The 21,477-nt window shown below is 38.5% G+C and overlaps 1 protein-coding gene across 2 annotated transcripts in view; it reads right to left on the reverse strand.

Annotated features, from left to right (window-relative positions):
* Positions 1-228: 228 nt before the first annotated feature.
* LOC146784393 (gastrokine-1-like) overlaps positions 229-21,477 on the reverse strand; it is a 31,786-nt gene continuing 10,537 nt past the window's right edge. For both annotated transcript variants that reach the window (XM_085634553.1, XM_085634554.1), the window contains 4 exons: positions 16,809-16,898; positions 13,196-13,297; positions 9,787-9,913; positions 229-554 (listed from right to left, as the gene is read on the reverse strand). In XM_085634553.1, the coding sequence (XP_085490679.1) occupies positions 475-554; positions 9,787-9,913; positions 13,196-13,297; positions 16,809-16,898 (399 nt within the window). In that variant the 3' untranslated portion in view covers positions 229-474. The remainder of the gene's footprint in view (positions 555-9,786; positions 9,914-13,195; positions 13,298-16,808; positions 16,899-21,477) is intronic.

Genomic DNA, 21,477 nt, shown 5'->3' on the forward strand with positions numbered 1-21,477 from the left:
TGTTTATCCTTGCTGGTGGGATCAAGAAATGACTCAAATTTTTTTTATTTTGAAATGAAAAGTCCTGACCATTTACAGCCACTACTCAGCTCTTCATGCTGAAATCATATGAATCTGAACTATGTTTTGAGGATGAAGTGCATATATTGAATCATACAACGTTACACAGTAAAAAATAAATGCATAAGAAGCATTATGGGTGCCAGAGAAGCCCAAAAGCTAACTGAATTGACACAAGGACAATGATGTTTATTTCTGTTGCTACCTCTTGTACAAGATGTTTGATTGATTACATTTGTATTTCATTTGTATAAACACTAGGCATTAATTCTTGTGAGAAAAATGACAACATGACATATAAATTAGCTGTAAATGAATTGAACTGGTTATCTCTTAAGTTTATTACAGTGACATTAATGAAGCTCAAGAAAAGGTGCTTTTTTCCTTCATCACTGGGCGCTCCTGGATCTGTAATCAGAGGTCATTTGGAACCATGCAAATGGTGACACCCAAGATGGTTATGATGGTTTCACAGGGGGCAGAAAATGTGGTTCCTGAAAAACAGAAAAAACACAGCACTTAAGTACAAATGTCAACTCTCTCCCTCGTCTGCTGTTTACAACAGTAAATCCATAATTACTTGGGGTTGCCCCACATTTTGTGGACCCTACGGCAGTTGCATCACACCTCTGAGGCCCTACATGGTACCTATCATACATGCATTGAGCTGCCCTTGCACAATCTGATCAAGTGAACAATTCTATTACCCCTCAAACAACCTAGATTAAGCTACAATAGAGAAATTGCACTTCTAACTAGGTATTGCCTGGCGGAACTGGCCAAAACTTAAATGGATTTACCCACCACCACTGTCAACGCATACATGGAAACACTTTCAGAAGCCATACAAATATTTGTACTATATACGGGCTGTTGTCTAGAAGCAGCGGTAAAGACATGGCAGTCCCGCAGGTGGTTAGTGAACAAATGTAAGTTGACCAGGAAACTATTGCAAAGTGTGGAGAATTACTGCACCATGAGATCAGTATTTCTTTTAATAATGTTTGATCCATTTGTGCTAGAATTTCCATTGATGAAAGGTGCAAATTCTGCAGCAGAAGGCAAATGGTAAATTCAAAATTACGTGGTGGAAAACACTGCAGTTGTCTAATCCCCTAATTCCAGTAGCTGTGATCTTGACTATTGCTCTATGTAAACCTCATTAATGCATATTGGAGTAGTAACACTATATAAAGCAATTAAATACATAAAGAAATTACACTGAAACAGTGGGAAGAAGGAGAATTTATGTGCAAATTTGGATGAGAATAGCGTAGACCATTTCATGAAGGTGGGATAGGTCCAAGTTCATGTAAAATCTCCTTCCTAAATCGATGCCTCAAACACACCTAACGTCCATGTGCCGCTTGTGCACGTGCAACCCCCGACCACCTTCACATGCAATCAGGAAACTTCCTGCTTTGGAGCTGAGCTTCTGATGTCCACTCAACGACTGAGCGGAGCAGGACCTCGGGGCATATGGCGAATAAGAGTTCATATATGTACAAACAGTGCAACTGTTTTGCACAATGCTGCATATGCTTTAAAGACAGCAGGTCAAGGAAGAGAACAACTTAAAAAAGATAAAGCACACATTCATCTGTGACTTGGCACATATTCTTAAACCATTGTTAGAACACTGCAAGGACATCAAGGACACTCTCTGGACATGGGTATTGAATTCACCGAAAGTTCTTTTTTTTATTATTTCCAAGTGCATCTCTATAGCACTTCATATTCCTCATCATAGGTGCCACTAAATATCGTGAGTTTAGACATATTGTGAATGGTTTCACACCTGACAATAAGACCTCCCTCTGTCTCTACTTGTGTTTATGCTGGAATTCCAACTGAAAATTTCACACCTTTGCTCTTGTAATCAACTGCTTCTGAGCTACTCATGGAGACAGTTCACTATGAAGTAGCAAACCAAGGTGTGTGAAGTCATAAGCCATTCCTTTTATTTGTGATTTTCAAAGCGACACTCCTAGTACAATAATAACAAAAGTCTGTGTAACTCCCCCTTTTCATGCAGTACTGGCAACATGTTTCGGCACCTTTCAACTGCTCACGCGGAAAATGAATCAGAACAAAAGATTTTGCTACTTACCCCTAAAAAGTTAATGGGCTAGCAATGGGTAATTTCTAGCATTATAAAAAGTTATATGGAGAGGTGCAAAGCACAATATGCTATTTATTACCAATGTTGAGTGTGGAGAGGGGCCATGACTCACGTGAGGGGAAGGCTTGTGTGGGTCATGATGCCGTTTCCATCTTTCAACCGAGGTAATAAGTAGAATATAACGCTCCTGCATTTATGGTTTATGGAACAGAATACTTTTCATGCATATTTGTTTTTTAAAAAAGGTGCTTATCCAATACTCTGAAAAAAAGAGGCTAAACTTGTACAATCAACCAAAACAACATAGAAGAGGCCTCTGGACTATTAGGAGAGTTTGGGTTTTTATCTGGGTCTCGTGTCAATACATCTCATCTAATTGTGATTTAAAGCAGTGGATTAACTCACTTGTGGCTGAATTGCCTAGGCATTTAAATATTTGGTGTTACTATTGGCAGTGAATGTTAACTTGAAAGGGTTTTAGGAGATGCTAAAGCCCTATTTAAAGATGTGATAGTCTTCCCTTGACTCTGATTGGCCTGAATGTTTTCATAACCCACGGGACATTGCCCCTGTGGCCAAAAGGCCTTTAAAAAAATAATGTCTCACTATGTGGGGAAGGAGAAGAGTATCTCAAGACCTCAATAAGAAGAGAGTAGTTGTTTCTTACCACAGACTGTATGAAGCCCTACCTCAATTCTCCATCCTATTACCATCAGAGAGTTTACTTGCTATGGTTTAGATTTAATATAACTCATCTTCTGGTCTCTTATCCAAGGGCCACCTATAGAGAATCAGGCATTGAGCTATGTCCCTGTGATTCCTGGTCACAGCAATCCATTAAAAAAAAAATCATTTTTTGGAATCTACATGCCGTGCCAAAGAAACAGTTTTTAATTCCTTTACTCAGGTTTTTAAACATCAGGAAAGTGCGGACCAGCTTACTTTCTTTAAAACTGTTTCAAACGAAATATTTCTTTACATAAATTTATATCAGCTGTAGTAAGACTGAGGATTATGGTGGGGATGTAATGTTTTAATGGTGATCTATTATTACATTTGTTTTTAGCCTTTCTGAGGTGTTACTGAGCATGGAACATGGGTCTGGCCCATTTTCTGCCTAGTTTTTATATTATTTCCCCTGCTCTTTTATGTACGAGTCACTTTATGAATACAATTCTCGTAGTAAAGTATAAGTCTGTTGCTGGAAAATAACCTATTTATTTTACATGTCACTTTATGCATTTTCTTATGTACCTGTTTTAACTTTATTTGCTGTGATACAATGACTGTCTATATATGTTTTTATGCTGTGCACTCTTTTAAAGGTGCACTCATTGAAAGGTGCTTACCCAATACCACGACAAAAGAGGCTACATTTGTGCAATAAAATAAAACCACACACAAAAGGCCTCATACCTATTAGGTGAGCTTGGGTCTTTACCTGGGTACCATGTCAATAAATCTAAATGTGATTTAAGACATTTGAATAACTCACTTGTAACTGAATTCCTTAGACTGTGAAATACTTGGTATTGCTATTGACAACGAATGTTTACTTGAAAGGGTTGTACAAGATGCTAAGGTGAGATAGACTTCACTTGACTCTGACTGGCTGCCTAAATCCAATAAACAATGCAATTCTGCTGTAATTCAGCTTTTTAAAGGACCACCCTATCTATCTCAATCCCATTTTTTTCAGTAAAGCCCAAATTGACATTTTAAATTGTATTTGTCTCTTCAAACCTTCACAATGACTATTGAAAAATCTCCCGGCTCTTTGCTGAAGGGTGGATGAGCTCAATCCGACCTAAAACTATAATATTAGTCAGCACTGCTGAAGAAGATATGATTTTAATTTGCAGCTGAGCAAGTACAGAATTTCCCATTGGCTTCCAACATCGTAATAATTGTGCTATTACTTCCAGCTGGTTTCATCTATTGATTTTCTGATGCACGGTTTCGTCAGAGTAATAAAAGCATAGATCCATTGAAGAACTGCAACTGGTGGGGGTGTCTAACCTCTAATGGTTGAAATAGCTCCAATTAAAAAAGGTGGAAAAACATCTAGACAAATGGGGTGGGAAGGAAATGATTTAAAGAGTAGGAGGAAGCTCTACACAGGCTGGATTTAAAAGGAGATTTCAGGGACCTACAGTAGTCACCATACTGCTGATGAGGTGGTTTGGAATACATGAATTCTTTGGGGGGAGGGAGGTTGGGAAATAAGGCCTCTCTTTAGAGGATGAGTATATATTGAAAGTTTTGTATTGCATAAATTACTTAATGCCTATAATATAAAAATACATAATTTTTCTGTTTTTTCTCAACTATATTTTTCCCAATGCAGGCTAACAAGGATTGTGGGTGTCACAAAAAGCTATTGCAGATGTAAAACCACATGTGCCCATTTAAGTCATAAGTTAATGACTTGTAACTCTATCAATCTTCTAGAGCAAGGTGATCAAAGCATTGGAATGTCTCCTAGGTAGGAGAATAAAGATAAGTAAATGAGTCTTTATTTTTGGAATTGAGGATGCATGTCAATGGATGCAGAGGTTACTTTAATATTCTACTTATTGCTCATAGCTAGAATGCAGATAAAGAGAAATTCGATCTCTAACACGTACCATTCTGTACTTTGTGAAAATTGGTGTTTTAAAACAGCGCATCTTGATATTAAAGCAAGGGATGTTTCTCAATGTTTTTTAGAGGAAAGAGACTTTTGGTGTTGGGAAATATTTTGTAGGAATTTTCAGGGGTTTACTAGGCTCTAGCAAATAGTAGGCAACTACAAATGTTGAACATGACTGAGTAATTAGCTCATTTTGGTGTATTAAAATAGAGACCCTGTGAATCGCCTAATGCTTCGATCATCAGTTCAAGGCTGAACTTGTTATGGTTTCTTGCTTAATTTTAAGGTTTCAGACAGAGGGCAGGTTTTTGAGTTATATTCCATAATCACATCACCACTGTGTAGTTATAGTGAGGTCAGAATTTAGATAGGAAGAGCATTTTTGTTTTACTAATAACTTAGGCATCTTTTGACAAATATTCATGAAACTTCAAAAAACAAAAAAGGTTCTCCACCTCAGCTCCATACTGATAAGTTTCAAAGTGAAACATCACCAGGGGTTGAGAAAAAGGGGGCTAGCACAACATGTTTTCCCTATCATAATTATCTATTTATTTTTTATTTTTTATTAACCAGATAAAAGAATAAAATACATCAGATTAGTCATATTTGTTTCAGTTTAAACGAAGAGCTTGCCTGGATATTTCTATAAAATAGCAGAATACATATATGAAAATAAGCGAGTTGGAATTACAAAGAAGTACAATAAAGTATTCAATTTATGGAACAATCTTTCATTAAATATATTTTCTTAAAAACGCCAACATATCAGTCAGAAGATATATTAAAATATGCGTAAATTATAAAAACAAATACAATTCTTTTAATCAATATATTTTCAACAGTGCATCTGATCCTAAATATATCTCTAGAAAGTGCAGATGTGTGTAAGGGCAAATGTTAAATATGTTATAGATAAAGTGCAAAGATGGGAAATTTAGCAGCTAACATATAGTTCTAGATCTCTGTCATAAAATGCCAAGAAGCGGTAAATCTTTTAAAACCCCAGATCCTGCTAGTGTATTTTTTCAAAAACATTTGAGTTAGGATCAACTTATTATGCCATTCATGATAAGTGGGCCCTTTATTAGTTCCCCAGTTCTGGAGGATCAAAGAACGTGCAACTAAAGACGTAATAGTTATAAATACATCAGCGTCTTTACTCAGAAGTTGACATTGCCTTTTAGTACTTAACCCAAGCAGTGTCACACATACATCAGATTCTATCTTTATATTTAGCCCCCTTCTTAAGGCATCGAATACTTTTTCCCAAAATAATTTTATCCCAGGGCAGGTGAAAAAGTTATGGAGCCAATCTCCGCTCCTAAACAGCTTACATCGAAAACCTCTGAATACATCTTTGAGAGGGCTCTAGGGATATAGTATGCCATCCACCAAGCTATAAAGGACATTCTTTTGTAGTTTGCAGCTCTTAAGGCTGAGTTCCCAAGTTTTGAGATCATCTGCCATTCCGCTTCTGAAAAGTACACTGCGTTGTCAAAGAAATCTTCTCTAAAAAGTAATTTATCAAAAGACATTCCGTTTGGCTCCTTAACAGCATATACCAATTTCAAATCCCCTTCATTCTTGTTTTAAAAAGAGCCATCATTGCTGGTAAAGAGATGGAGCTTGTTCGTACATTTAAATTTTTCATAAAGTGTATGATCCGCAGATATCCAAAATAAAATAACTTGACACGATCGCCAAATTTTCCTTCGATAATCTGCCAGGAGATAATACCGCTTCCTATCATAAAATGTTCTAATTCTTTGCATCCATTCATATACCAATATTTAAAATGACTTTTAGGGATTTGCAACCACAAGACCTGGCATTCGTCATACTGCAGATACCAATAGCCCGCAAATTGTCCCGTTGCGGCATAAAATATTTGCAGTTGGGTAGAGTATTCCTGAAGAATCTTATATCTTGTTTTTTTTTAGAGCTTTGCCATCTTTAAAAAAGGCGGCAGCTGACACCCCTTCTCCTTCACCATCTTTTCCAAAAAGAAATCATCCTTGTTCCTAGAGCATCCAAAATCTGCACAGTTCTATCCAAAACGGCTGCTTCATAATAAGAATACGTGGTGGGTAAAGCCAATCCACCCTGACTTATATCCCACTGAAGTATTGGGAATTTGACTCTAGGAGCCCTTTTATTCCAAATAAAGTGCCTAAAAAGTGTGTCCAGTTCCTTAAAGTATGCCCTATTGATTTTGATCGGGATATTTGAAAAAAGGAAAATCAACAAGGGTAGGATAGACATCTTAATTAACGATATGCGTCCTATCAATGTAAGGGGGAGAAATGTCCATCCATCCAATAATTCCTTAATTTTTTCAACATTGGTTCATAATTCAGTCTATAAATTTCTTTGTATAGGTTAGTTACTCTAACCCCTTGATATCGAATTGGTTGGTTGTTAGATGGCTGTTGCTGAAGATTTAGAGGGAATATACTAGGCAAGCATTATATACAAGCATTTCTGTTTTGTTTTGGTTGATTTTATCTCCCCCCTATTGTTTGAAAACAATCGAATTCTGCCAATAATTCTTCAATACTATGTCTTTCTGGCTTAAGATATAGCACTATATCGTCCGCAAATAACTTTAAGTTAGACCTTCCCAAAATTGGTGGTTCCACATCCCTGTTAGCCCTAATACTAACAGCTATAGGTTCAATAAAAAGGTAAACAACACTGGTGAGAGGGGGCATCCCCGTCTTGTCCCTCTATTTATTTTACCAAAGCCTGCTAAGTTTGAGTTTACAAGGACCTTTGCCTGTGCACCCTGATATACTCTGTGAAGCATGTTAGTAAACTGTGAGGGGAACCAAACTTCTTAAGGGCAAAAAAAAGGGCATCCCAATTGACTAGGTCAAATCCCTTTTTGGCGTCTAGCATCATTATGGCTGCGGAGTCTATGAAATAATTAAGTGCTTGTGTTAAAAACGATGTATTCAATGACATCATTCTATTGACAAGAAATCCTTTCTGGTCCATATGGATTAAATTATGAGCTATGGACTACACATGACCAGCCCAATCTTTAATTAAGATTTTATAGTCGGAATTAAATAAACTTATCAGTCTGTATGCATTGACATCTCTCAGGTTCTTTCCTTTCTTGACAAAGCTAACTATGGTTGACTCTTTAAAATCAGATGGAATGTCTCCTCCTTTTTTTATTGCGTTAAAAAGCTCAACCAAAAAGGGTGTAAACTCCTTAATAAAGATTTTATAAAATTCTGTTGGATAACCATTGTTGTCGGAAGCCTTGCCACTTGCCATTGTAAAGAGGGCAAGTTGACTTTCTGCTGCTGTTATATCTGTATCTAATTCTTCAGTCTGTGTAGTTGTTAGTTATGGGAGATTTAGCAAATGAAAATAAGAGGATAAAGACTCCTTTGAGACTGTATATTTTGCCGCATATAAATCGTTATAATGCTGTAAGAAGATTTTAGCTATCCTATCCTTCTCCAAGACCACAGTACCTGTCTGAGGTTCCACCAATTCCCTAATTGTTGTTGTTCCTGTTTAGTTCTAGTTGTATAAGCAAGAAACTTCCCTATCAACTGGTGTTTTTCATATACCCGGTGCTGATAAAGCCATAAACTTTGGATTATTCCCAATGTTAATTCTTATAGGAACTTTTAGGACGCAATGCAAAAAAACAGCTCAACTGAATTACACCAAATTTGGCAGAGAGTGAAAAGTGTGCTGATTGTTATTTGCTGTAAATCCATTCAGCCATTTTTGAGTCCCACAAATTTAATTAACAGTGTTCTGATTTGCTGAGATTGCTTTGTTTCTTCCTGTCAGACCCTTCTGTCCCACATGATCAGTACCAGTTCCTCAGGACCGAGCTATATGATTGGCTGGCTGCAACATGAAGAGAAATGTTGCAGCCACCAATTCAGGAATCTGGTACTGTGACACTGTGTCCTGTGTTTACAAATACATTGACATACAGCAAAGTAAGGACCACCTGGCCATTGTAGGGATCTCAGATGGATCTCACAAGGGGCAAAATAAAAATGATAATAAACTTTCATGCAGCTGGTCGAGCGGGACACATTGTGCTCCCACACCCCGTGTAGTACTGTGGGACACCCACAGGTGCTGTGACACTGCAAGACCATGCACATTTCCACAAATAAAGCTTGTGTGGTCTCACAGTATCACTGTTGGCTCTTCAGCTCTGGTTCAGTGAGAGAGCCACAGAACAGCCCAAAAAATTACAAAAACACAAGAACAAGTTAGACAGAGGTCCAAAGGCAGTTGGCCTCCCATGGACGGATCGGCTATTTATCGGGTGTTGAACACAGGGCCTGCCCAGAGAGATCTGTGAAGTCATCAATGATGTCATGGAACATGCCAAGATTGATGTAATATGTGAGGTCATAAGCAGTGCACAATGGGGCACAAATTATAATTCGCTCAGTAAACAATAACTAGAGAATTTCAATGTTTTGTTTTTGTTTTTAAATGTAAGTTTTTATATTATTACAACACTTAATTATAACTTCAATGGGTTTTTTTCATTGAATTTCTAGATTGTTTTTTTAAAAGCAGTCTAAAATCGTATTACCTTGCCTAACTATAACATTTTTACTATAACTATAGTGACTAACTATAACTATATCACTTTAACATTTGTGTTTTTTTCAGTGAATTATATATATTTTTAAAGTAAAGTGAAATGTTATTTCCATACCTTCGATTTTTTACTAGAACAGGGCCGGTATTTCCGATCTACTCACACATACTATTGCTAGGAAATATGCTGGCAAGATAATGTTTCATATATTAATGTAATGTGGGCTGAGTACAAAGGCCCCAATAAACAATTGTAGATTTCTTCACAAATTCTTCTGCTGTGATCATCAGTGAAAACCCCTGACAAAGGGCTAAATGTGTGCACATCGAGCCTGCTTTTTTTCTTCTACAGCATTTAATAGTCAAATCCACTCACTTTCTGTTTCTTCTGCATAGTAGCTAGGGACACCGGCACATAACTGTTCTACTTGTCTCCCAAACAGTGCAGCATTTTTCATCGGTGTATTCATAAGGGAGTAGGACAACTGTGGCCTGGGAGGATTCTGAAAATAAATGAACAATTATAGCATGTAATCCATGTTAATCAAGCAAGAACCTCCCTCCCCAATTTTCCACATTCACTAAATAAGGCAAGTGTCATTCTAATCATTTTGAGGGCACTGCAATCAAGTCTGGGCAGTAAATGCATCTGCAGTAGAGATCAGCAATGATGTTGACAAAATGTGTCCCACTGATTATGGTAATTCTTCCCCCTACTATTCATGAGCTATGAAACCACGGGCCTTAGGTAGCAATCACGTTATGAAAGTGTGCAGAAATGTAAATAAATTTGGATAAAACATATCATGGTTGGATGCATTAGGCACCACATGAGACCTGCAAAAACTGAATGCAATGATTTAATTGATCAGGCCACTCATCAGTTCTTCTAAGGGATGTCGGCAGAATTGCCTCACAATATGCAAATACCCAGGGATTGTCTGTGGCCCATGTTGGTCCTGGCCTATCATATCCCATTACCTTTCACTTTCAGAAAATAACTCAAAATTCTCTTGTCTTAAAATAACTGTCCAACAAGCCACGAAGAATCTTCTTCTTGGTGTTTCTCTGTTAATCTCCTGCCCATACCCTATCCAAGCTGTTAATTTGTAAACAAACAAAAAAGGAAGGAAGTTCCATGACTCAGATAATTGGTCAGGAGGCCACTGGAGCTCATGCTATCCACTGCCCCTGCTCGGTTTGTCAAATGCTAATATGGGTGCTACCTACTAACCATCACACTGAAACAAGTATGACATTTTGGACTAATACACGCCTCTCTAACACTGAGGATGAACTAGACACACTAGTTCCTTATGGTTTTTTAGTACATGGAACTTTGAAGCACTTTGGTGGTCTTCAAAGTACACAGGCTGTCCCATCATATGGTGGACTGTCGTGACTAAGTGCCGGTGTTCATAAATAGGTGCTGGCAAACACCGGCACAAATTAAGTACTGCCCTTCCTCTGGTATAGATCAAGTCATAGGCTTAACATACTAAGAGTTTACTTGGGTCACCCCAAATAACCAGGACTACGAGGAAAATCATGGGTTGTTCGGGTAGTGTTTCATTTAATGTTCGATGATGAGGAGTGAGGCAGGAGTGACTGTTGAATTCCTCAAGATTTTGTATTTAAAATTTCCCAGCAGCTTCCATGATATTTCTGAACATGAAATGAGTAGGAACACAGCCTCCTTTCTGCTGTCCAAAACTGATTTTAAGTATTCATTGCCCATGAAGCACTGCTGTGCCCTCTGGGAAAGTTTTTTTAGCATTCAGTAAGGAAGACAGGGATCTCTGAGGTTTTAAAAACTTTGAATGTAATACATCTCTTCAGCTTTCTGAAAAAGAGCAAGAGGACAAGGTAGGGCTAAAAGTCTTCTGCAGGGGAATCAAATGCAGTGATAGTGGAATATGGAGTGCTTGTAACCACCACTATTTTATCCCCATAAACACACATTTCAGCTGCTTTGTAATAGACAATGGGCCTTAGAGTCTTAATACAGAGAAAAACTCTATATGTAGAGTGAAGAGGGACGAAGATAAAGGTAATTTCTGTCTTGTTCTCCCTTTTACATAAAAGCCTTGGATAGAGACTAATTCAAGCACAGCGCTGCATAACATCTGAAATGAAACAATTTAATGGTGCATTTACAATTGGTCATAAATTCATACTTTTCAAAGATTTTCTCATGAAACGTCAAAAGACTCTGGGGTATATGCACAATGAAATGACGGAGCACGGAGCTGCGCCAAATTTGGCAGCAAGGCCCTCCGGAATTTCCAAAACGCAGGGATGCGCTCTATTTACAACAATATGGTACACCACTGAGTTTTCCCTATTGCTGGCACTAAAGCTAGTTGCCTAGTGGACACCTTCCTGCACATAAACAATCATTACCTACAGGCACCCTTGCCCTATAGGCAAGGGTGCCTGTGTTGCAGGTAATGATTGTTTATGTGCAGTAAGGTGTTCTTTTTCTGCACATAAACAATCAATAATGGCGATGTATTACCTCTATGTGTGCTGCAGAATGCAGCCCATATAGAAGTAGCAAATCGTCATTATTTAATGATTGTTTATGTGCAGGAATGGACACCTTCCTGCACACAGGCAATATTTCATGGTGTTTTGCTCTTTCTTAGTGTGCTGCAGAATGCAGCACATGTAGAAAAAGCAAAAATTAGAAGAAATAAAAGCATTTCTCCTCATTTCGCCATTCTAATGCCTTCTCTTGCATGGCATTAGTTATTGGCACTGCCTTGGATTTAGATATCCTGTAAACCTGGGGCAGGGTCAAAAAGCAAGGAGTGCTGTGGTGAAACTCCCACAGCAACACCCATTGCACGCACCTTTCACGCAGACGCCTGTGTGAAAGGGTACCATATGTACAAAGAGGCATTTAGCCCAAAAATGCCACTTTGTAAATATGAAGCAGGGCATAGTGCCACCAGAACTTCGTTAAAAGCGCCGTTCCTGTGGCGCAATGCCCTTGTAAATATGCTCCTCTATCTAACTTCTTTTCAACATCAAGAAAGATGGCCTTTAATGGAGTCTTATATGTCGCAGCAGTGTCAAATCGAGTCATCATTAGATTAGTATGATCAAAAGTAGATCTTCCTGCCAGTGCCATGCTGCTCAGCAAACACCAAATCTAGTACTAATATTGTAATAAGGTTAGCTAAATGCTACTGAGAAGAGAACTATGTCTGTAGGATGAGTGACGTATGGTTCTTTTTATCTCTTATGTTTGTCCAAAACCAAAATTCCGGAATAACTGAATATTTAAATACATTCTGGGTACTTCATAGTAAACCACATCTAACAAATCCTATAACACCTAATGGAGCTAATTTTGGAATGGCATAATCTTCTGCAGGTTTATTGAGGGGGCTTGATCACATGACCTCACTTAGTCCTTCTAGTGTTACTGGTTTACAAGGACTGACCTGTGCTGCTTCCTCGTTATCCTATTTATACCTTAAATGAGCCAAAGGGTCAATAGGTTCCAACTCTTCCTGCATTATATAATGCTCACCCTCATAGAGTTTATAAGAGAATCATAGGAACGCGTCTTTCATTTCCATGTGGCATTAATATTTCCACTAATTTCTTTGGGTGAAGAACCACCCAAGGCACCATTGAGAGGGTCTTACTGGCCCGCCGTGCTCACTTGCTCACTGCAGTAGGGGGCTATTATATATTTTTTTGCAAGGGCTGCTTTTGGGTCCTAGTCAGCCCCTGATCCAAATGAAAAGTAGCTGATCCTCCAAGGACCTTACCTGGGTCTCCTCTGTGAGCTGCTCCAAGGTGGGAACTACTTCCCTATTCATCATCATCACAACGCAGTTCTGATTGGACAGCAGCCGGGTCGCAACCACTCCCTATGAAATAAAATAGATGCAGATCACCCATTGACTTTCTGTGCATTGAAAGATCTCCTCGTCCAGATATGTAAATGTAAAAAAGCTACTTTGATAGTTTCACCTCTCTCCTGATTTCAACCTTGCCCGCTTTGCAAGTCTGGAATATACATTTTTCACCATTTGTTTGTGAATTGTGAATGTGTTTCTGCACTGGGTTCAATAAGTTAGTGGAAAGTTTCCTACACGACATGGCATTGCTCTAGTGTTGTAAAGTCAACAGATGATACATTCCCAGATCCTTTATAAATTTAAAATAATTATATATAAAGTGATCTTGCATAGCTGAACTCTTTAATTGCTGAGCACATTCAGGGCCATGCAGGTAGTACCAAAACATGTGTTATCATAAAATGTAAAATACATATAAGACTGAAATCCCTCTGTACCCTTTGTGCTTATTTTCCATGTTATTCTAAGTGAGATATCACTACTTCACTTGTAATAAGAATTTTTGGATCATCACTATGATGTAACCACATATTTCAAAGCACTACACTAGCTTTGTCGTCTACTTACAAATGCTTAAATGCTTAATAAATGTTCACGTGAGAAATTGCAATCTGTATTTGGTTTGTCTACTTTGACAGCGTAAATTTAATGTGTATTCTACAATAGCTGTAAAAAAGAGATCCGTTTAATGAATGTAGCAAACTCTGACATAGTGCAAGTGTTTCTTCATTGATTGACGAATGTGTGTGTGTGTATGTGTGTGCGTGTATGTGTGTGTGTGTTTATGTTGATGGGTAAATAAACAAGAAAATGTGTCAGTACTTGGATAAATGGATGAATGAAAGAGTGCATGAATAGTTATTGGGTAATTGACTGAGTGCATGGAAGAACAGATGAGTGAATGGATAAGTGAGTGAATGGATGGAAGTTGGAGGACTGGGCGTGTATATATGAATGAGTTGGTAAGTGCATGGATGGATAAATGGACTAGCAAGTTGTTGGACTAACTGTGGGTAGCACTTTTCAATGGCATTAGGGTAATTAAGGGGATGGCAGTGTCCACAGTGGACATGTTTTCTGTAACCAGCTCGAGTCTCCCTCAGAAAGATGCTTCAGAAGAAATCACACATATAAATTACAGGTTTAGTTCCTGGCAATGTAGGACTTCAAAGGAATTATTGTGCCTGGTGGATAGATAAACTTGTAACCTGTCTGTAACTACCTCCAGTCTCAGGAACTAAGCACAGAGGTTTAGCGTGCTGCATAGATCTGTCTCTCATTGCCAGATCCAAGATCTTAACACCTAGATAAGTAACCTAGACTTTCACCCTTCCGAGCATTAGTAAATGAGTACAATTAAAAATGGTCACAGAAACCATGGTTTCTCGAGTTGGGATTTGGAACTAGGATGGTTGAAGGTATCTATCTTGTTCCCCCATTCCACTCTCCAATATTATTTATGTATTGTCGCTGTGCACCTGTAACCTAATTTTTTTTAACTAAAAAAGGAAAATTCCATCAAGACAGAAAAAAGTGAACAACATTAACAGTTGGAATGGTTCTCGTTCAGCTCTTCGCTGAGCCATCAGCAAAAGTTTAGGGTCAGTTTTGGAGCTCTGACAGTGAATTTTCCATTCAATATTGAAGAGGGGTTTCCTCCTCGGCTGCAAATCTTTGCCAGACATGGGGTTGAATCAGTTGCTCTAGATAGGGTGGTTGATCAGCCACCGTTCCTGATCAAATTACTTCTTCTTCACTTTTAAAGACTGAATGGCGGAGCTGGAAGACCTTAATCAGTAGCATATCCACCATACGACACACTATCGTTTTGGCAAATAGACCACTGGAGGCGCATACAATAAATCTGCAAAGTATTGAGCTAGTCAATCTGGGCTCATGTAAAGCACTGATTCGATCAGTGTGGTGCAGCTTTATGCCTTCATGTGATCAACTGACATAAATATCTGTATATTAAATTTTGTGACTGAGGTATATATTGAGAGTCCGCTACTTGAGTGCACAAAATATTTCCAGATAAAAAAATATATATATATATATATATGTATATATATATATATCATTCCTCAAACGTCCTGGTATGGAGGGAGCACTTCTCACAGTCGGTGCTCGCGTCGAGATCAGGACAGGTCTCGTACTTAAATCCGTCTCAAAGTAATGATAACGCGGCACTCCTCTTGGCAACAATGTTGTTTTATTTCATTTCAAGTCGTAATCCTTCCTACGCGTTTCGAACCGTAGTTCCTGGTCACGGTAGATTATTACATTGGTCCTACTTCAATTTTTACTTATATACATGTATGTCATTATTATGGTGCATTGTGGGTATAGTAGTTTGGTCTTCTTTCAAGGTCACAAAACTTTATTAGTTTTTACTTTGTGAGTGTTTTAATTTGCAGCAGCATGCTTCACGGATAATGTGTTATGATCCTAAATAAATGCCTGTTCATCGCGCCGGTCATTAGTGACAGGAGGGCATTAAATACAATTTTATAAATTGAAGCATGCGATCGATGTAATAATCTACCGTGACCAGGAACTACGGTTCGAAACGCATAGGAAGGATTACGACTTGAAATGAAATAAAACAACATTGTTGCCAAGAGGAGTGCTGCGTTATCATGAGACGCATATATATATATATATATATATATATATATATATATATATATATATATATATATATATATATATGATCCTGATGCACAAAGTGTTCATTCAAACCCTGGGTTGCTTAAAATGCAAGTGTCTCCTCAGCTCCAGTTGGCTAACTGGGCTAGGCAGGTGCAGAGCTGTCTTCATTTTCTTTACGGCCAAGCATAGATGCACTAAAATCACTGGTCTGCCTTGCACTTTCTACTTAAAGGCCAACCTCACTGAACCATGCATTTGGTGATTATGTAAAGAGACTTTATAGAGAACGTAAAGTTGGATATTTTGATACAGTTATCTTCTACTTTTTGTTTAGAAATATTCAAGATTTCATAAGAATCAAGTAGTATACCCTCCAAAGACCTCTGGTGTATTGTAGTATTTTCACAAATAGTAATTTTAGTGTGATTCTTTCTTTTTGACAGTTTCTTGCATCTGACTGGAATAAAATTGTTGTTTTGCTTTTCTTGGGAATGTAATTACCATATGTGTTTACAATTTTTTAAAAAACACACACAAAAACAGAATGTTACAATGAATGTTCCAGAGATGCGGGTTTTAAAACAAATGGTAGGGAGTCTTTAAATAAATTAGGGCTGGGGCTAGGGAGGAGAAGGTAAACTGCACCCTATTTATAGTAACTTTGCAAGTTCCAACCATCCTTCAAAGACATGTAGTTCATGTGATTCAATGAAACTGAGTACAAAATATTGGCCTTTCTAGTCTTCAATCAAATTTAGTCATTCTAACCACCTGAGAATCAGTATGAAGTCAACTTTTCCGTAAGAAAAGAACAGAAGAACCAAAGATAAAAATTGTACACACAAATAGTTTACATAAAACTGCTTACCAAGTTGTAGTCCAAAACAGTAACCCTAGAGTTCAAGCCATCTTCGGTCTTCAAGTAGGCCACTTTCTGCAATGCATCAATGTCCACTGTCTGCAGAAACACCACATGCATTAAGACAAGTCAATGTAGAAAATGAGTGTTGACAAGAGAGGAAGAACTGAAACATAAGTTAAACAATATGCTGGAGGCAGTGACTGTTAAGAGCATACCTCTTCTTAAGGGCACATGCTGCTTTGAACCCTTTATAAAGAGATTAAACGTCGCTCAACAGTATCTCCTCCATTAACCTCCTCATGGTGGTACCTCTACCACTCCTACAAGAACATAAATCCACTTCAAGAAAGTAAGACAAAGGTCAAGACATTTCACTCTGTACACTAATGCCAACATTGGATGAATAATCACCACTGCCCATAACTATATCCCCTCTGCATATTATGTCTCCTTCTAATAAATTCTCCCTCCCTTAACAGACCAACGAGTATTAGTCTCTATGTTCAACAAAACCCATATTGACTAAGTCAGCTCCCTCTGTTTAGCCATTCAATCCATCCTCCTCACCTATAAATTTCCTAAATGGCCCAAGCCAAAGCTAGTAGTTGAGAAGCAAAGTACTGGGGCTTCAACTTCCAAACAACAGTGTTTGGTCAAAAACTACCCTTCAATTGAAAAACCTCCCCAATCACACCATAAAAGAAAGATCCCCTAAACACCAGAGAATCAAACTCACACTCAAAGCCCTAAACGCTACTATACATCCTCACTGAATAGTGGAGTTCAAAAAGTGTCAGCTGATTTCCAATCTATGGTCCCGGAACAAGGAACACATTCTCTGTAGACATTCATATGGAAAATGCACCTGTTCTTTCGAAAAAACCTAAAATTCCTTATTTTGATAGACGTATTTGATTACTTGTTCAGGCAAGACAATGTCCTGAGGGCGCTATCATAGTAAAGTGCTTCAAGTCACTCTTACTTTGATCTTCATATTATTAATTTAAAAACTTTCACTTAGCCACATCAACTAGTTTCTCCAAGTGAAGACACTTTTTATGACATCACCGATCCTATCCAAAGCAATGACACCAATAAAGGGAGAAAATAGGATAGCATATTTAGCTTCTTTGAGGTTGCAGGTTCACTGTAGTAAATACTCTACTGACGAAAATAAAATGCGACTGAAATTTTACATTTATCTAAAGTACATATAAGTAATCCCATGACCAATGAGGTGTAAACATCTGAAAATGTATCTGAAAAGAGCAGTTTGTACGTGATGGGAGACGTGAACTTTTCATTTCTTCACAATTGGCATAGAATAAATATGTTCATGGAACCTAGAGACTTGCACAGCTAAGGGACCTAAATATTGAATATTGAATAGGTGAGAGGTTTTAGTGTACTACCTAAGTATCAAGTTTTATTATCATCCTCTAAAACTATCATCTACAGAATATCAACTACCATCATCAAGGTAAGGTCAAGTTGGTAAGATTACTTATATTAATCTTATTTATACTTCAAAGTAACTTGATGATATATGTCTTCAACGTAGGTAGATGTGGAGTTGAAATGAAGTGGATATAATACATCTCTCTTTTGCTTTAGTTTCATCCATAATGTTGGGCTACTGAAGGATACTCTGGTGGGTCTGAGAAAATACTGTGGTATCTGTGCCAATTTTCAAAGATCCATACTCCAAAAGTTAACTGTGGATACAAAATCTACTGAAAGGGCAACTCCTGGTTAAAAATCTGGATGACATTTCCCAATAATGTAGTATCCAGTATCTTAGTGGACTGTAACAGGGGTTTATCCGTGTTATGGTCTCCAAATTATTGTCGAGCCTCACAAAACTAAATGTGTCTTGTCTTTTATCTCAAAAAGGTATTCAAAATATTTAAAGATATATCTTGGAAGTGGTTGGCTGTAGCTAATGTTTTTAATAAAGTCCACAAATCTGAGTGACTAGGCTGAGGGCACCTACTAGACGGGATGATTCCCACCAAGATTAGTTGCATGCTAGATAAGAAATGAAACCCTACTGTTCCGCAGACATTGAAACACAGTGAATCTACGAAATCATAGTGGTGTGGCAGCCTTCTTTATGCTAGACTCTCAGTCCATCATAGGGTCACCAGTGCACACTAATGGACTGTAGAAACCATGGACCAAGAAACTGCTTCTTGAGAGGTAGGGCAGGTTCAACAGCTGGAGCAGTCCTTTAGTGTCTATAGGATGTTTGGGACCTGTCCTAATGCAGGTGTTGATCTTGCTTTAGATTTGGTCCAGTCCAGCTAGGCTGCAGAACCTGGTTGGGCCAGGGTAAGGTCCTTCCATGAGTTGGAGCTCCATGCCTGCCTTAGCCAGCTATATCTTGACTACATCTTCCTGGTGGTTAGGATAAGTACTTTCCATACCAGGTAGTCCAACTACTCCTCCCACATGCAAGAGCAGCTACTTGGGATTTATCTGCTGTTAATTGGCTTAGTTTCAGTCTGGGAGAAGGAGCAAGGAGGTCTCCTGTTAATGGTGTGTCATTATTGGAGTTGGTGCTTCGGAACTTGCTTTTGAAGACACCCAGATGAGTGTTAACCAGCTCATGTTGCACAGTAGATATCTGGACTGAATCTAAGTTTTAGTCTGGAATCTAGACATGGCCAAAACTACTAAGGGGTATCCAAAATGGAGCCTGCAGAGCTTGTTTGAAGTACAAAGATGATGCAGTAGCCTTAACCCCAACGCAGAGAACCGGCGTCTAATACCACACATATTGAGTCCCCTCAGAGAACACCATTCGCACACCACTCACTGTCCATCATTTCTCCCAATACCCTGGTATGGATTAGTAGTCACCATTACTGTGGTTGCATATGCACTGTGAATGTGCATAATCCAGTGGACCTTTGTGCTCTGCTAGTTTACAATAACAAAACAGACAGAGCTACTCCAGTGGGAATGAAAATGTTGATTTCACCGGGGGGCAGGGGGCACCAGACAGGGTCAGCAACAAAAGGAGTAAAGGGCAAAATGACATTTGTAAGTACAAGGATCGATAATAAAAATGCATATACTTTATAAAAATACTGCTATAATTGGTGTAGATTTTCTATTGCTAACGCCAAATAAGCGACAACTTTGTGTATGATATTTAGGACACTATGAGCCAGGTTTGTCAAGGCTTTGCATTTGCCCAAAGTGAGAAAATGTGATACAAAGTGTTACACAGTTTTTGTAAACTATTCACTATCTACCACTGGAAAGTGTCCCTGAAGTAATGCCAAGAAGCGCTATGCGATGCTCCGCACTACTTTACAGTACCTTGCATCAAGGGTGCATCTCATGTGTAGTACATGGGTTTTCCCATACAACCATCCATTGTTTTTGATGCAAAGGCCTATCTGCTAAAGGTAGATGCTTTGTACCAAAAATGCATGCCTACTCAAGGCAGGTGTAACATTTGAGATACGTTTTCTTTTCTCAAAACTTTTTTGCCTTTACATGTGAATACTATTTCAAAGCATAGTATTTTGTAATGGAAGGATACCCTTCCAGTACAAAACCTATATTCTAGACATCATGCTCACACCTTTTCACTATGATGCATGGGTATGTGTGTAACGCAGGGCAGCCTAAAATGTGCCAGTGCAGTGGGAATACAGCACCATGCCCGCAAGATATGCGTGTGCTGTCCTGCTCTCTCCCTTTCATGCAGTGAATCAACTCTGGCTGATGCGCTGTGCTGAGTTGCATGAGTTCTTTGCTAAATTTTCCCTATGTTTTTATTGTACAATGTTTAGGCCACAAACTCCTGGTACTATACAAAAATGACACGGCCATCTTAAAAGTGTGAGAAATTTACTTCCTAAGCAGGTAGCATCTTTAACAGATATCACAGTAAGCCATACGAGTAATCCCAAATTAAGAGTACTGAGTCTGGTTTATTGGAGAGGGTGGATGAGCAGCTCACCGGATCTGTGGTGTTTCACTGGGAGTCTTCAGCTGAAATACCAGTGAATTATGATTAATTACCAGGAGTAATACGAGTGGTGTTACTGATTCTTGCAGTAATTCATATTTCTAAGGGAACACCCAGGGTACCACTTGTAAGGCCCATCAACCCCCCTCAGGAAAGTTACCCATGCCTCTAGTACTGGGTAATCTAAGAAGTGGGAATGCTGAGAAAAATATTGTGGTCTTTGTAATGAGACCCTAGGGGTCCCAAAAGACCCACCATTCATGATTTAGACCTGTAACAGCAATGCACAATTATATGCGTTGATGGTCCCTTTCAATTGATGCCCAGTTTCCACCTCTGGCCAACGTGGTTTGCTCCCTGAAGTAACTTTCTCTTTTGCCAAACTTCTGCATTTGAAATAAAAGGAATGTAAAAATTGTGCCTTTCCATGATCATGCTAATTTTTGGGTTGAAATGCAAATCAAGTTTCTAAAGGCATATTCCGAAATCATCAACATCATTGACCTTGTTATCCTAAATTTGTGTAGGATCTGTATGCACCCCTTGCCCCGCCCCATGCATCCAAATGGTAATCCTTCTTTCATTATTTAGAATGGAAACACTGCAATTATAATTTAATTACCATAGAGTTATTTTCATTTGTCAAACACTAGGATCAAAGTATTGTAGAGTGGGGGGGAGGGAGCAACA

Source organism: Triturus cristatus, chromosome 11 (assembly GCF_964204655.1).
Source record: "Triturus cristatus chromosome 11, aTriCri1.1, whole genome shotgun sequence".
Lineage (NCBI taxonomy): Eukaryota > Metazoa > Chordata > Amphibia > Caudata > Salamandridae > Triturus > Triturus cristatus.